This window comes from Ranitomeya variabilis, chromosome 5 (genome assembly GCF_051348905.1).
Source record: "Ranitomeya variabilis isolate aRanVar5 chromosome 5, aRanVar5.hap1, whole genome shotgun sequence".
Taxonomy (NCBI): domain Eukaryota; kingdom Metazoa; phylum Chordata; class Amphibia; order Anura; family Dendrobatidae; genus Ranitomeya; species Ranitomeya variabilis.
Genome location: NC_135236.1, coordinates 505,940,501 through 505,954,790, shown reverse-complemented (window position 1 = coordinate 505,954,790; position 14,290 = coordinate 505,940,501). Strand labels below are relative to the sequence as shown.

The window sequence follows — 14,290 nt, the reverse complement described above, 5'->3', positions numbered from 1 at the left end:
GAATGCCAAGAGTGTGCAAAGCAGTCATCAAAGCAAAAGGTGGCTACTTTGAAGAACCTAGAATATAAGACATAATTTCAGTTGTTTCACAAATTTTTGTTAAGTATATAATTCCACATGTGTTAGTTCATAGTTTTGATGCCTTCAGTGTGAATGTACAATTTTCATAGTCATGAAAATACAGAAAAATCTTTAAATTAGAAGGTGTGTCCAAACTTTTGGTCTGTACTGTACATCCACAAAAAACAGGGTATGTGAACAGCTCCATAAGTTATAATAGAGACGTGTGCTATCCATGAAAACCATAGATGGGGAAAATATGTGATTCACAGATGTCTGAATTAGGCCGATAGGTGCTACATACGTTATCTGTATTTGGAAGACCGCATAATGGGCACAGACACTGCTACATTTTAATTAATTGATTAGCATAGAAAATGTTTTTACCTATGCAGAAACACTAATCTGATGCAGAAATGGTACTTTTAAATGGATTTTCTGGTAATAATTTTTTAGGTTCATCAACTTGAGATTCTTGAAAATAACAAACTCAGCAGTTACTCGTCAACCCCTGTGGAGCCCTGCACTGCCTTTTCGCTGCTGTTGCGGTCTTGCTTCATATCACGATGACCATGCATATGACCACTACAACCAATCACTGAGCTCAGTGACTTTGGCTACTTTCACACTAGCGTTGTTTGCTGTCCGTCGCAATGCGTCGTTTTGGAGAAAAAACGCATCCTACAAAGTTGCCCGCAGGATGCGTTTTATTTCCATAGACTTTCATTAGCGACGGATTGCCAAACGTCGCATCCATCGTGCGATGGATGTGTCGAGTTTTAGCGGACCGGCGGCACAAAAAAAGTTCCATGTAATGTTTTCTTTGTGCGTCGAGTCCGCCATTTTCGACCGCGCATGCGCAGCCGAAACTCCGCCCCCTCCTCCCCGAAACTCACAATGGGGCAGCGGATACGTTGTAAAACTGCATCCGCTGCCCATGTTGTGCTAAACTAACACACTGTCCGTCGGTACATCGGGCCGACTGTTTGCGACGGCCCGTACCGACGGACTTAGTGTGAAAGTAGCCTTAGATGTAGACGGCACAAGCCTCTGAGCCCAGTGATAGGCTGCAGCAGTCACTTGCGCTGTAGTTGTGGGGTCACGCTGCACAGATGGTGAGGTACGATTTGGAAAGTAGGTTGGAAAACTTGTGGCTTAAACCGCAGAATTGATCTTTATAATTGCATCATGTTCAATCAATTGTGGATTCTTTTAGTTACCGTATACACTGTTCTATGTTTTGTTTTGTTGCACAGATCTGAAAAGTGTTACATATGTAATTCGATAGTACCGCTGAAGGACTATAAAGGGCATGTGGATAACTGTCTGCAGACTGAATTGCCAGAAACCCAGGAGAGCCAGGGTCGCCGAAGCAAGGTAAATGTGTTAATCTCTCCACAATCCGTTATAATAATACATTAAAGCCAAAAACATCAACAAGTTCTTTTTCCATTTCTCCCCATACTTGACCATTTTTGTTTTTTTGTACATGTGGTTTATGGGGCTAAATATTTATTTTCATACTGTCTTTTTTTTTTTCTTTTTTTTTACTGTTTTGCCGTTATCAGGTGATATTGCTGGGAAAATAAAAGGAAGTACTTGTGTGCTTTTCACATTGTTTAATTTTTTTCTATGACATCAAAGGACCATTGAAATACATTTTTAAATTTGTTCCTTTTTCTGTAGCCATTATTTTTATATATCTGACATGTTTTTTTTTTTTAAACAAGGACAGGACTAGTAACATATGATATAAATTGGCACTGGAATTTTTATTTATTTATTTTTTATCATCTTTTTTATTTGTATATTTTTCATTTTTTTCACATAGTGTCAATAAGGTCATAAGACTTTTGGAGGTCATTGCAACATTTGTATACAAATACAATTTTTTTTAAGTCTGGTTTTCCCTGTAACTGGGCCTGGTATATTAACCCCAGTTACAGTGGCAAAGTATAGCTGCATAGCAGAACTGATTGAGTCTCCTAGGACTCGGGAGCACCTGCTCCCTCCATAGACCCAGCAGTCGCATGATCGCTGGGTTTGGAGGAGGACACGCCATTAGTGCTTCTTGTTACTGTTTACACATAGCTTGTTCAACACTATGTATATAGCGATAGAGAAGTCAAAGACGGTAATGCAGTCTCTGCCTTCTCCATGAGGAGCTCGGCTGTGTCTGACAGCCGACTGTTCTTTCCTTCAGCTGTATTATCACCTGCTGTTGACCTACTATGCTGTGACATTTGGAACATAAATGTAATTAGAACGTGGATGACCTGAAAGTTCAAAGGCTAGTAGTTAAAGAAAGGATGGCTTGACCCTTTGTCAGAGATTGAGTTGAGAAAAAACACAAAATGCATCAAAAAATACTAAAAAAGAACATGAACGAATTTTGACTAAACTGTAAAATGCTTTGAATGCTCTGAATCTTGCAATGGACTACTGCTTTGTGTGAATGGGGGGATATGTGGCCACTCTGTGGATCAAAATGAAAAAAAACATACTTTTCCTTTTGTGCAAGACTGGCCTTGCTTCAATTTGTGTAATATGAGAGGATTAAAGATGCTGTTACTTCATTAAGAAAAATGTACTTCATTTAAAAATACAGTAGATCGGATTTTGCATTTGTTTTTATGAAACATGGGTGACTCAAAAGCAATATATGAAATCCGAAGCTGACATCCACAATGCTTTGGGTGGTGTATATGAAGAACAGACTTACCTGCCCCATACACACTGTGATTCGGATCATTCCATTTATTGTAAACATTACGTCATCAGAAAGTTTGCCCTTTAACCCCTTAACGACCGCCGATACGCCTTTTAACGGCGGCACTTAAGGGTACTTAAACCACAGCGCTGCTTTTTAACGGCGCTGTGGAAAAATTGTATAGCTTCCCCCAGACTCGGAATTTCTCCGGGGTCTTGGTGGTAGCTGAGACCCCAGAGAACATGATTCGGGTTGGTTTTTACCGACCCCGGTGTTGCTATCGCCGTTATTAAAGGTATAACGGGAACCCCAAATAAAAAGTCCGATTTTTTTTTCCCATTTAATTGCTCTCTCCTCCGATGTCGTCGCACATCAGAGAAAAGAGAAATAGGGTCCACCGATCACCCACCCCGGTGCCTGTGGTGTCTCTGCATGCCTCCGTGAAGTCCCCCGGGCCGCCGGCATCTTCTTCCGGGAGAAAATCTTGAGCGCATGTGCAGTGTGCCCGCCGAGATTTGCCGGCCGGCACCATGCAGCAAATAGGAAGATGTTCATTTTAATCACTGTGATAGACACTATCACAGAGATCAATATAAAAAAAATAGTAAATAAAAGCCCCTTTTATCACCCCCTTAGGTGAAAAATAATTAAATAAAAAAAATGTATTTCCTTTTTTCCATTAGGGTTAGAGTTGGTCTGAAATGGGTTGGGCTTAGAATTGGGAGGTTTCCACTGTTTAGGTTCATCTATAAACACGACATGGCGCCACCATTGATTCCAGCCAATTTTGCGTTCAAAAAGTGAAGTGGCCCTCCCTCCCTTCTGAGCCCTGCCATGCACCCAAACAGTGGCTTTCCCCCACATACGGGGTATCGGCATACTCGGGAGAAATTTCACAGCAAATTTTGTGGTCCATTATCCCGTGATACCCTTGTGAAAATAAAAAAAAATTGGTTCCAAAGTAAATTTTTTGTGAAAAGGTAAAATGTTCATTTTTTACTTCCACATTGCTTTAGTTCTCGCGAAGCACCTGAAGGGTTAATAAACTTCTTGAATGTGGTTTTGCGCACCTTGAGGGGTGCAGTTTTTAGAATGGTGTCACTTGTGGGAATTTTCTTTTATATTCACCCCACTAAGTCACTTCAAATGTGAGGTGGTCCCTAAAAAAAAAGGTTTTGTAAATTTTGTTGGAAAAATGAGAGATCGCTGGTCAACGTTTAACCCTTACAACTTCCTAACAAAATTAGATTTTGTTTCCAAAATTGTGTTGATGTAAAGTATCTTGTGTGATATCACTCTCTGATTTAAGGGCATAAAAATTCAGTTTGAAAATTGCAAAATTTTCACCATATTTCCGTTTTTTTTTTCCATAAATAAACGCAAGTCACATCGAAGACATTTTCCCACTAACATGAAGTAAAATAAGTCACGAAAAAAACAGTCTCGGAGTCGGTGGGACCCGTTGAAGCGTTCCAGAGCAATAACTTCATAAAGTGACAGTGGTCAGAATTGTAAAAATTGGCTTGGTCATTAAGTACAAAATTGGCTCTGTCACTAAGGGGTTAAAGTTAGTGTACTTAAACTTTCAATTTACTAATGTGTTACAGCCTTTTTAAGTCCCTGTGGTTTGAGAAATTGATGTGGTTCTGAGGACCTGACCCCCGCACCAATTAACAGTGCTTTTATTGGCACTACCCTATTAAAAGGTTTTTATAGGTTCAGTTTATCCTCAGCATGTACTACTTTTGATTTAGAGAAACGTTATTTGCTAGATTCTGACAGCTGTCTTGCCCTGATCTTCAACAGGAATATCCAAAATGCAATGGCAGGCTACTTAACATGCTGGAGCAGTCAGAATCCTCCTTGGCAGGTATGACTTGTCTGCAGTAAGGTATCGCCTGCCGCATTGTTTTTCTTATATGGCTATTGAACACTTTTCACTTTTGTGGCATTTGATATAATTTTTTCATAATAGTAGGGAGAATATCTAAGATTATGTACACTGTATAAAATGTAAATACAAAAGGCGCTGCGGGAGGAGTGAAGAGGTGTACACAAGAAGCACGTACTGAGACAAAAGAGGAATAGAAATGCGGTGTCAATATTTAAATCATTATATATAAAAAGGAGGGAATACAATGTGTAAAAATACAATATATACTGGTATACCATAATTAACTCCAGAGGACCGTCAAATGTACATTGCCTTCCCGTTAGCGGTTAAATAAATATATTGGGATCTGTGCTGTGCAGTAGAGCAATTTCTGCGTTGCTCTATTGGTTTAATAAACTTGTCTCATTGGAGGTTGAATAAATATAGTTGAGTCCGTACTGTGCAATAGAACAATTTGTGCGCTGCGCTGTAAGTATAATGAGCCAGTATTGCCGAAATAAAATGGTAAAAAGGCGCTGTCACTGGTGGTAGGCAGCGTCGCCGATTCCCCAGATCATTGATCTGTGTGTCAGGATCGTAACCGTGTAAACGTAAAAGCACAAGTGTGAATTAGTTCCTCTATCCTGAAGAGAGTATGCCACAGAGATCCTGTGAAGTCCTCAGAAATCTTCAGCCCCTCCAGGGGAAAAATAAGGTGACTAACTTGTGTAACTGTGGCTGCTGCCCAGCGTATGAAAGTTGGTCGCGGTCCAAAACGCTGCCCCGGCCGGTGGCGGGCATTGAAGATGATGATCACTGCCGATTAACCTCATAGCTGAGTAATTCGCTGGCTGTTTCTAGGTACATATGTCACTATGGTCCAAGTTTGAGCCATTCCAATTTGACACCTTTGAAAAGCTACGACTTTCTTCCTCAGGGATGGCTCAAATTGGATTTTGCAAATATGAATAATTATGGTAATCCTAATTGACCTAAAACGGGACAGGTTTATTCTGATTTAGTGAGTGCGAGTGCATAGATTATAGATAAGGTTAAGTCTAAAAAATGAATAGAATCTCTACTGAATGTGGAAGTAAAGTGTAAATAAAAATCATTTTTATTAATTTTATTTGAAAATTGTAACGGAGGTTTCGCCTCCCGACCGTACAAAAAAACACAGCATCAATGAAGCGTTGCCATAGTACCAGATCCCCATGCAGCCCGCCATTTGGGAAGATAGAACGGTAATAATCAACTCACTTGCCTACGTATAGGTTGGGGTAGCTAGGTGTGAACGTGATATAGCTGTACCCCACCGCTGAAGGTAATATTCCTTTCCATATTTAAAATAAAATTGTGGGTTAAAATAAATTCCATACAATCCCCAATTAAAAACTATAGTCAAAATAAGCAATTCGTAACACTGCGGCCAATGTATTCGACTTGGTTGATCAGAATTTGTTTAAAAGTATTCAAGAAAAACTTGAAAGCTTTGCATCCTTTCTTATGTTCTAAAGATATAGAGTGTTCTCAGTGGGAGAAGCAAAAAAGGAATCTTGTGGGTGTGTGATACCTTTTAGGCTATGTTCCCACCTTGCAGAATAGAAGCAGATTTTTCCTCATCAAAACCGCACACCCTTGCCAGAGAAAACGCATGCAGATTTTGATGCGTTTTTGACACGTTTTTCATGCGTTTTTTGTAAACGTTTTTTAAGCGTTTTTGAGCACAAATAAAGTTGGGACAAAAAAAAAGCTCCTATGAGGTCACGTCCTAGTCCAACCCCTCGTCTCCATTTTATTTTCTTGTTGGATTCAAGATAACCCTAACCCTAGCGCAAAAATCATTACAGAACCTGGCATATGACACATGGTTTACATATAGTAAACCATGTCCTATCAAAACTATTTTTTGATGTGTTTAATAAATTTAGTAGCTTGTGTTAGGAAAAATTCGGAACTCTAGGGATTAAATTACAGGCTATAATCGTGGAAAAAAATTGTGTGGGCTCCCGCGCAATTTTCTCAGCCAGAAAGGGAAATCCAGTAAGTGAGTGCAGATATTAATAGCATAGAAGAGGGACCATTGTTTTTGCCCCCCCGACAAAATTATTTATTAAAAAAAAAAAAACCTTGTTCTGTAAAAAAAAAAAAACAACAATATCCATACCTCTCCGCAGTACAGTCAGGTTCCACGCTGTAAATCCATCACAAAGGGTTAACTAGTTTACAACGGGGACTGGTGCTAATACTACCTACCCCGCTGTAAACCACTGCAGAATGAATTAAATCATCTCTGCACAGGGTGACCGGGGATGAACTGATTAGTGTGGGAAAATTTCCCACACAAGTTCACCGGGGAAGTCCGCGCAACCGCAGTAAGTACCGCTGACGTCTTCGGCTCCCAAAGAGTCCCACACATTATCATCCTGTTCCCGATGGGGCTCACAATCTAAATTTCCTATCAGTATGTCTTTGGAATGTGGGAGGAAACCGGAGAACCCGGAGGAAACCCACGCAAACACGGGAGAACATACAAACTCCTTGCAGATGTCCTCGGTGGGATTTGAACCCAGGACTCCAGCGCTGAAAAGCTGCAGTGCTAACCACTGAGCCACCGTGCTGCCCCGTATATGCCTCTAGTATAAGAAAGCATTTGAACAAATCAACCCCAGCAGCCCTTCCCACCTTCCCCCCCCCATATAAGGTTTCACCACTTATGAAAAAGCAATTAAAATAACTAGTCAAGTAAGGGCTTGGGAGATCATTTGTCATGTTGTGTTTACATCACTTTGTTGGGCCAGAGATAGACAATCTTGTTCAATGTTAAAAAGGGACTTTAATAAAATAGGGCACGATCTCTATTTGGATGGAAGGTGACAAGCTTTGACTTATCGCATCATTGAGCCCATAAAGCCTCATATTTTCCATTTGAATGTTTCTCAAATACTTACTTTCCTCCATTGAAATAAGCTAATTGATCTTGCCAGAAATTCTCTTTTGGTAGGTGGAAGCTCCCGTATCCAATGTTGTGCGATAAGCTTCTGAGTCATATTTAACACACTACCGCGGTTTTATGTGGTTCAGAAGCATGGAGGTCTTCAATAGTGATGAGCGCAAGTGCTCATTATTCGAGTTTGCCTAGGGTGCGTGCGCAAGTGACATGTTCGAGCAGCCGCATATGTCAAACACTGGCAATCCCGGCATGCTTTGTGGCTGTCTGACAACCGCAAAATTTTCAGCCTTGGAGATTCCAACATGTCTCTCGAGCACCCACGATATTCGGTACATACCTGAGCACCCTCGTCAAACTCAAGTAACGAGCACTTGCTTTCACCTCTAGTCTTCATCATATCCCAGGATACATATGAAGGGGGAAAGATAAACATTCACAGTGTAAATTCTGTTTATCAACGTATGTCCGAAAATTGCTTGATCACACCATTATCCACAATTTTTGAACCACATCTTATACCCTTAAGTTTCCAATGCCAAAGCCCTCCAAACTACGAAGTTCTAGGAGCCAGGGTGTATCTCAAAGGGAGGAAACCTTAGTACACCCTTTTTTGTGACAGATTTTAAATGTATACATCAGCCATCTTTAGGTATTCTGAGGTTCTCCGATTTCAAGATGAAAGCCAATAAAGGAAGATCTGTACAATACAATGTTAATAGTATTAAATAGCAGTTATACTTCTAAATTGTTGAAGTAATAATGAAAAAACAGACAGGAAATCCACCAGGGAAATGTTCTACATCACAATCAAAACATAACTTGGCATGTGGAGAATAGTTAAGGATATTTATGAGACTCCCTATGAGACATTTCCTTTTGTTGTTCATTTTACAGAAAACCACTCATTGCCACTGTGTACTACTTGCTTGTGTTCTTTTGTAGACCCTTGACCACAAGCATGTAATAGAGATTTGTTCATTACTAGCTTTTCCCCCTGTGTGCACTTTCTTAATGAAAATCATTTTAACAGACTTTTCTTCCCTTTTGTTGAGGGAAAACAGGGACATAACAAAGCCAGCCTCTGATGGAAGAGTATGTGGCCTTTCTTCTAGTTTATTTCCAGTTTTTATTAAATAGCCATCACATGAAGGTTCCTGTCGAAATCTACCCTTGCATGACTAAAATACTGATTTTTCAGATGGGCCAATTTATTATCTGATATATCGGTAAATGTATTTGTTTCATTCTATGCAAGTCCTAGACCACAATAGCTGACAAGTTAAAATAAAAACATGCAGAAATGAATCTGTCGGATGCCCATGGTACTCTGCGTGAAGTATATGACACCAGGGGAAAGGCTATGATGAAGGACATAAAGCTTTGACTTGACTAAGGATTTCTTTTTGTAGTAAACTGTTTAGATGCCTCCAGAATTCATAGAAAGCTTCTAGGGAAGTCATTTATGTTTGGCCACCCCTCCAATCGATGCTGATGCAAAGCCCAGGGGACACTTCCAGAGTGATTTGCATATGGTACCGAAATTGTTAAAACTTTTTTCTGAGGTATAATTTATCACTGCTCCTAGATATTGCTATGTTCTGAAATGATCCTTCATCCCCTAAAGAGTGACTTAGGGTTGTCAGACCTCACGACTGGTTCCCTATAATCGTTACTTGCCTGATACCACACAAGGTTTTTTTTACTCCTTTAGTTCTCGAAGAAGGTAAATTCTAAATGTTTCTTGAAAAAACCCCCCACTAAAGACCAGCACTGCTATTTCTCTACCCCGTTAGGTTAAATTCCCATGATGAGTTTTTAACGCTGTGTATTTTCACTGCTGAAAAACAAGCAGCGCCATAAAGTTCCAACAAAGTGGATGGGATTTGTAGAAAACTCATGCCCGCTGTATTTTTTGGCTGTGTAAACTGACCTGCAGTGTGTTTTTTAAATCCACAATATGTTCATTTTTCTTGTGGGTACTCTGCGTTTTATGTGCATACAGTATTTACCCTATAGACTAATAATCTTCTATAACCGTGGAGTGGATTATTATAAGAAAAGGGATAGCACTCACCGATCTTCAAAATTCCATCCTTTATTAAATCTCAATAAAATATCATGGCCGGGAGAGTGAGGATAGGAGCCTGCGATAGCAGGTGCTGACGACGGCCGTTTCGTGCAGAACCAGCGCTTTCACCCGATTGACCCATGGAAGCGCTGGTTCAGTGCGAAACGGCCGTCGTCAGCACCTGCTATCGCATGCTCCTATCCTCACTCTCCCGGCCATGATATTTTATTGAGATTTAATAAAGGATGGAATTTTGAAGATCGGTGGGTGCTATCCCTTTTCTTCTATAACCGTGGAGTTGGATGTACATGTTTCTTCTGGAGAAGCACCCGAGATCTTAAGGTATAGCATGTTATTGAACTGTACACCTGACAGATATAGGCCCAGCGGTATCGGCGGTCCCTACTACTTTTGTGTTTTGAAATGAATCTTATAATAATAATCTTTATTTTTATATAGCTCTAACATATTCTGCAGCGCTTTACAGTTTGCACACATTATCATCGCTGTCCCCAATGGGGCTCACAATCTAAAGCATTGAATGCGGAAAATCCACAGAGAAAAAACTTGTGTTTTTACTGTTTGCAGAAAAGCACTAAAAATGTATGAAATCCGCACATGACTGTATCAATAAGGTTTTTATCAAACCAAATACCAGGACGCATGAAAAACAAAATAGCTGACTTTAAAACATGACACACCAAAAAGAAGCTAAAACCGCAGCGTCAAATACACAATACAAAACGCACTCAAAAACGCAATGAAAGAAACCCAAGTAACCGAATTTAGCCAATGAATGAAGAAAATGTGCAACACCAAAAGCTCACCGAATACTCATGTTGGGAACGCAGCCTTGCAGCCACACTTTCCATAAAAGGGTGTTAACTAGAGCACTTATGTGCAGTAAAGTTCCTTTTAATACAGCATCTAATTTTCCGAAGATTCTGATGGTCTTCTTTCTGGCACAGAACAGATTAGAATATTGAGTCTTCCCTAGTGTGCATTTCTTATCCTAATAGATAATGGAGTATGTTTGATAAACTGCCTCCTATCATGTCCCATTATTGTCATACAAAGGAATGTTACCATGTAGGTGAATTTACTGTTAATTATCGTTAGGAACCGTCTATCCATATAACACTACACACTGCCTGAATAGTGCGTGATTTACAAATATATAGGAAAGTGACCATTTAAACTGACTTGCCATTGCTATATTGTATTGTGTATAACCTGTGTCATTTATTCTTTCGCTTCTGTTTTCCTATGTAGAATCAAATTGTAATGAGCCAGAACCTTCCAATCTGAGGTAAGTCTTATCAGAACTGATCACTCGCACATATAATCCATAGGGGGCTTTCACATTGCGTTCTGGCACCTGTCCATTGGTCCCATTGGCGCTTATGTCAGAACCCCCCGTAAAACAGGATTCTGGCGTCTGCACAGACGGGGCCATAGACCATAATGGTGCCGACAGAAGCCCTGTGAATCTCCGATTCCTGGCTCTTCACTTGATTAGCCAGGGCTGGATCAAGGTCATCATCATTGTGTGTCACTGTGCTCCTTTTTGGGGAATATGAATCATATTTAAAATATATAGAATTGAGGAAATGCATATTTATAACTAAAAACACATATAAAACATTTTTCCTGTATTTATGTTCATTATATACAGCCCTCCCAGAGATGAACATGTTGACCGTTCTAGCTCTGAACATGGGGACCTCAGCGACTCTCCAATCAGATCTTTTGTATCAATCTCAGAAGCCACAGATTGCCTTGTTGACTTCAAAAAACAGTTCAGCCGTCAGCCTAGCGGCAGAAGAGCCAGTCGCCGGGGGCGTGGGAAGAGACGGCGGATCTGACTACAGCTCTATATGTTACAATTCCCAACCAAATATTGTCTGTTGGCACAATCTGTAACACATAACTTGTCGTTTTACAAGAAGTAAATCCAGTATGATGTAATACACAAGAACATATTAATTTTCCACTGAAAGGATATACCTTTATCATCATGTGCAGCTACCTAAATTTGTGAAGTTTCATGCTTGTGTGTTATTATAATATTAAGCAATACATTGCTTGGTAAAGTGCCTGCAATTGTAAAGTTAGTATTTATGTGATATTTTATTTCCTTATGATACACAATGAAAGTTTATATTTTCTGCTGAAATTATACCACTGCAGATAACAATATTGATGAAACAATAAAACAGCAGCGAGTTCTATTTGTCATTGTGTACATTTTACTTTGTCCACAATTTTATTTTTATTTTGTTATTTTACTTATGCGCTTTACTGATATAACCATCACTGTCCCCGTTGGGGCTCATGATCTAAATTCCCTATCTGTATGTCTTTGGAGTATGGATGGAAAGTGAAGTACCCTGAGGAAAACCACACAAACATGGGGAGAACATACAGACTCCCTGATGTTGTTCTTTGTGGGATTTGAACCCAGCAGGTATAGTTAAGTTCAGAAATATTTGGACAGTGACAGAATATTCTTGATTTGGGCTCTTTGTCCCACTAATTTATATTTTAAATTAAACAACTGAAATGCAATTGAAATGTAGACTATCAGGCTTGTTTAAAGGGGTTTATTAAATATATCCTGTGAAACTGTCACGATGTGACACAACATAACGGGGGTTCGTTTAGTTAACGGCACAACACTAACAACGTGATGGAAATTGGGGAGAGGAAGGCCCTACTGATAGGGAAATCAGGGATGGTCACCACCTGAGCCTGTCCCTGCACTCCCCTAATGCCCTAAGTGGGTCCTTCTCCCCACCGTTGTCAGGAACCTCGTCCCTCGCTGTCACCTAACACTGCCCTGGCTAGTGCACTAGCCAGCAAGGGGCGCTAGCCTCAGCACTGCAGATAATACCACACAGGGGAGAGTGACAAACACGAAAGGGACAGGGTAAAAACACAACTTAGCTCCAACTTCCTTTGCTGCAGCGCACCACACAGCAGAATAAAGGCAACAGAATCACGAGCTCATGAAACCAGCTGATACACCACAGCTGCCAATGAGCTCCTTCCTCCAGGCTTGGTCACTGTAGATTGCTCTATGGCCGGGATCACACTTGCGAGTTCAATCCGAGAAACTCGCATCAAGTACCGGCACTGCCGCCGGCACTCTGGAACGGAGTGTTCAGCTGCATAGAAATACATGCAACCACACACTCCTGTTCCAAGTGCCGGGACTTGATGCGAGAGACTCGCGCTAGTTTCTCGCATTGAACTCGCAAGTGTGACCCTGGCCTATCACCGACAGCCAGCTGATACATCAGGTGACCATTTAAAGGATGGTGGGAGTGGTCACCACCCACATCAGCTGACCTAGCCACACTGCAGTTACAGCTCATTACCAGTGGGGGAAAACTGATTAACCCCTGCTGGTCCTGAAAAGAAAAAGCTATATTTAAAATAGAGTGAAACCAGAGCTGTCACGAATCCAGACATGGATCGAGACAAACGTTTAGGAATTGCAACCTTTTTTCTACAAAACCTTATTATTTTAGTGGCTTAAAAGTAATTGGACAATTAACCCCTTCACGACCTTTGACGCATACGCTGCGTCATGAAAGTCGGTGCCAATGCGACCTATGACGCAGCGTATGCGTCATGGAATGATCGCGTCCCTGCAGATCGGGTGAAAGGGTTAACTCCGATTTTACCCGATCTGCAGAGACAGGGGGAGTGGTGCTTCAGCCCAGGGGGGGTGGCTTCACCCCCCCGTGGCTACGATCGCTCTGATTGGCTGTTGAAAGTGAAACTGCCAATCAGAGCGATTTGTAATATTTCACCCAAAAAACTGGTGAATTATTACAATCCAGCCATGGCCGATGCTGCAATATCATCGGCTGTGGCTGGAAATACTCAAGTGCCCCCCCCACACCCACCGATCGCCCCCCCAGTCCTCCGTTATGGGGTCCGGTCCCCTCCGTCCGCCTGCCGGCTCCTCCTGTCCGCTCCCTCCTTGCTCAGATCCCCCCCCCCTGTGCTCCGATCACCCCCCCTGTGCTCCGATCCACCCCCCCTGTGCTCCGATCCACCCCCCCACCACCCCTTCATACTTACCGATCCTCCCGGTGTCCGGCCGTCTCCTCGCTGGGCGCCGCCATCTTGGAAAATGGCGGGCGCATGCTCAGTGCGCCCGCCGAATCTGCCAGTCGGCAGATTCCTTACAAGTACATTTTGATCGCTGTGGTAGGTTCTATCACAGCGATCAAAATAAAAAAAATAATAAATAACCCCCCCCCTTTATCACCCCCATAGGGACAATAATAAAATAAAGAAAATTTTTTTTTTCTTTTTCCACTAGGGTTAGGGTTAGAACTAGGGTTAGAACTAGGGGTAGGGTTAGGGTTACGTGTAGGGTTAGGGGTAGGGTTATGGCATGTGCACACAGAGCGGATCGGCGGCGGATCGGCCGCGGATCCGCAGCGGATCGGCCGCGGATCCGCAGCGGATCGGCCGCGGATCCGCAGCGGATCGGCCGCGGATCCGCAGCGGATTGGCCGCGGATCCGCAGCGGATTGGCCGCTGCGAATTCGAAGCAGTTTTCCATCAGGTTTACAGTACCATGTACACCTAAGGAAAACCAAATCCGCT

General features: G+C 41.7%; 1 protein-coding gene across 6 annotated transcripts in view; it reads left to right on the top strand.

Moving 5' to 3' along the window:
* Positions 1-11,895, top strand: part of UIMC1 (ubiquitin interaction motif containing 1) — a 150,994-nt gene extending 139,099 nt beyond the window's left edge. For 3 of the 6 annotated variants that reach the window (XR_013215813.1, XM_077265722.1, XM_077265721.1), the window contains exons 11-14: positions 1,317-1,437; positions 4,577-4,640; positions 10,937-10,973; positions 11,340-11,895. Coding sequence is in view for 4 of the 6 variants with exons in the window: in XM_077265722.1 (XP_077121837.1) it covers positions 1,317-1,437; positions 4,577-4,640; positions 10,937-10,973; positions 11,340-11,529 (412 nt within the window). In the remaining 2 variants the exon portion in view is untranslated. Of the gene's footprint in view, positions 1-1,316; positions 1,438-4,576; positions 4,641-10,936; positions 10,974-11,339 lie in introns of those variants that run through there. The other 3 variants (XM_077265724.1, XM_077265723.1, XM_077265725.1) reach the window with 2 other exon arrangements.
* Positions 11,896-14,290: the final 2,395 nt, after the last annotated feature.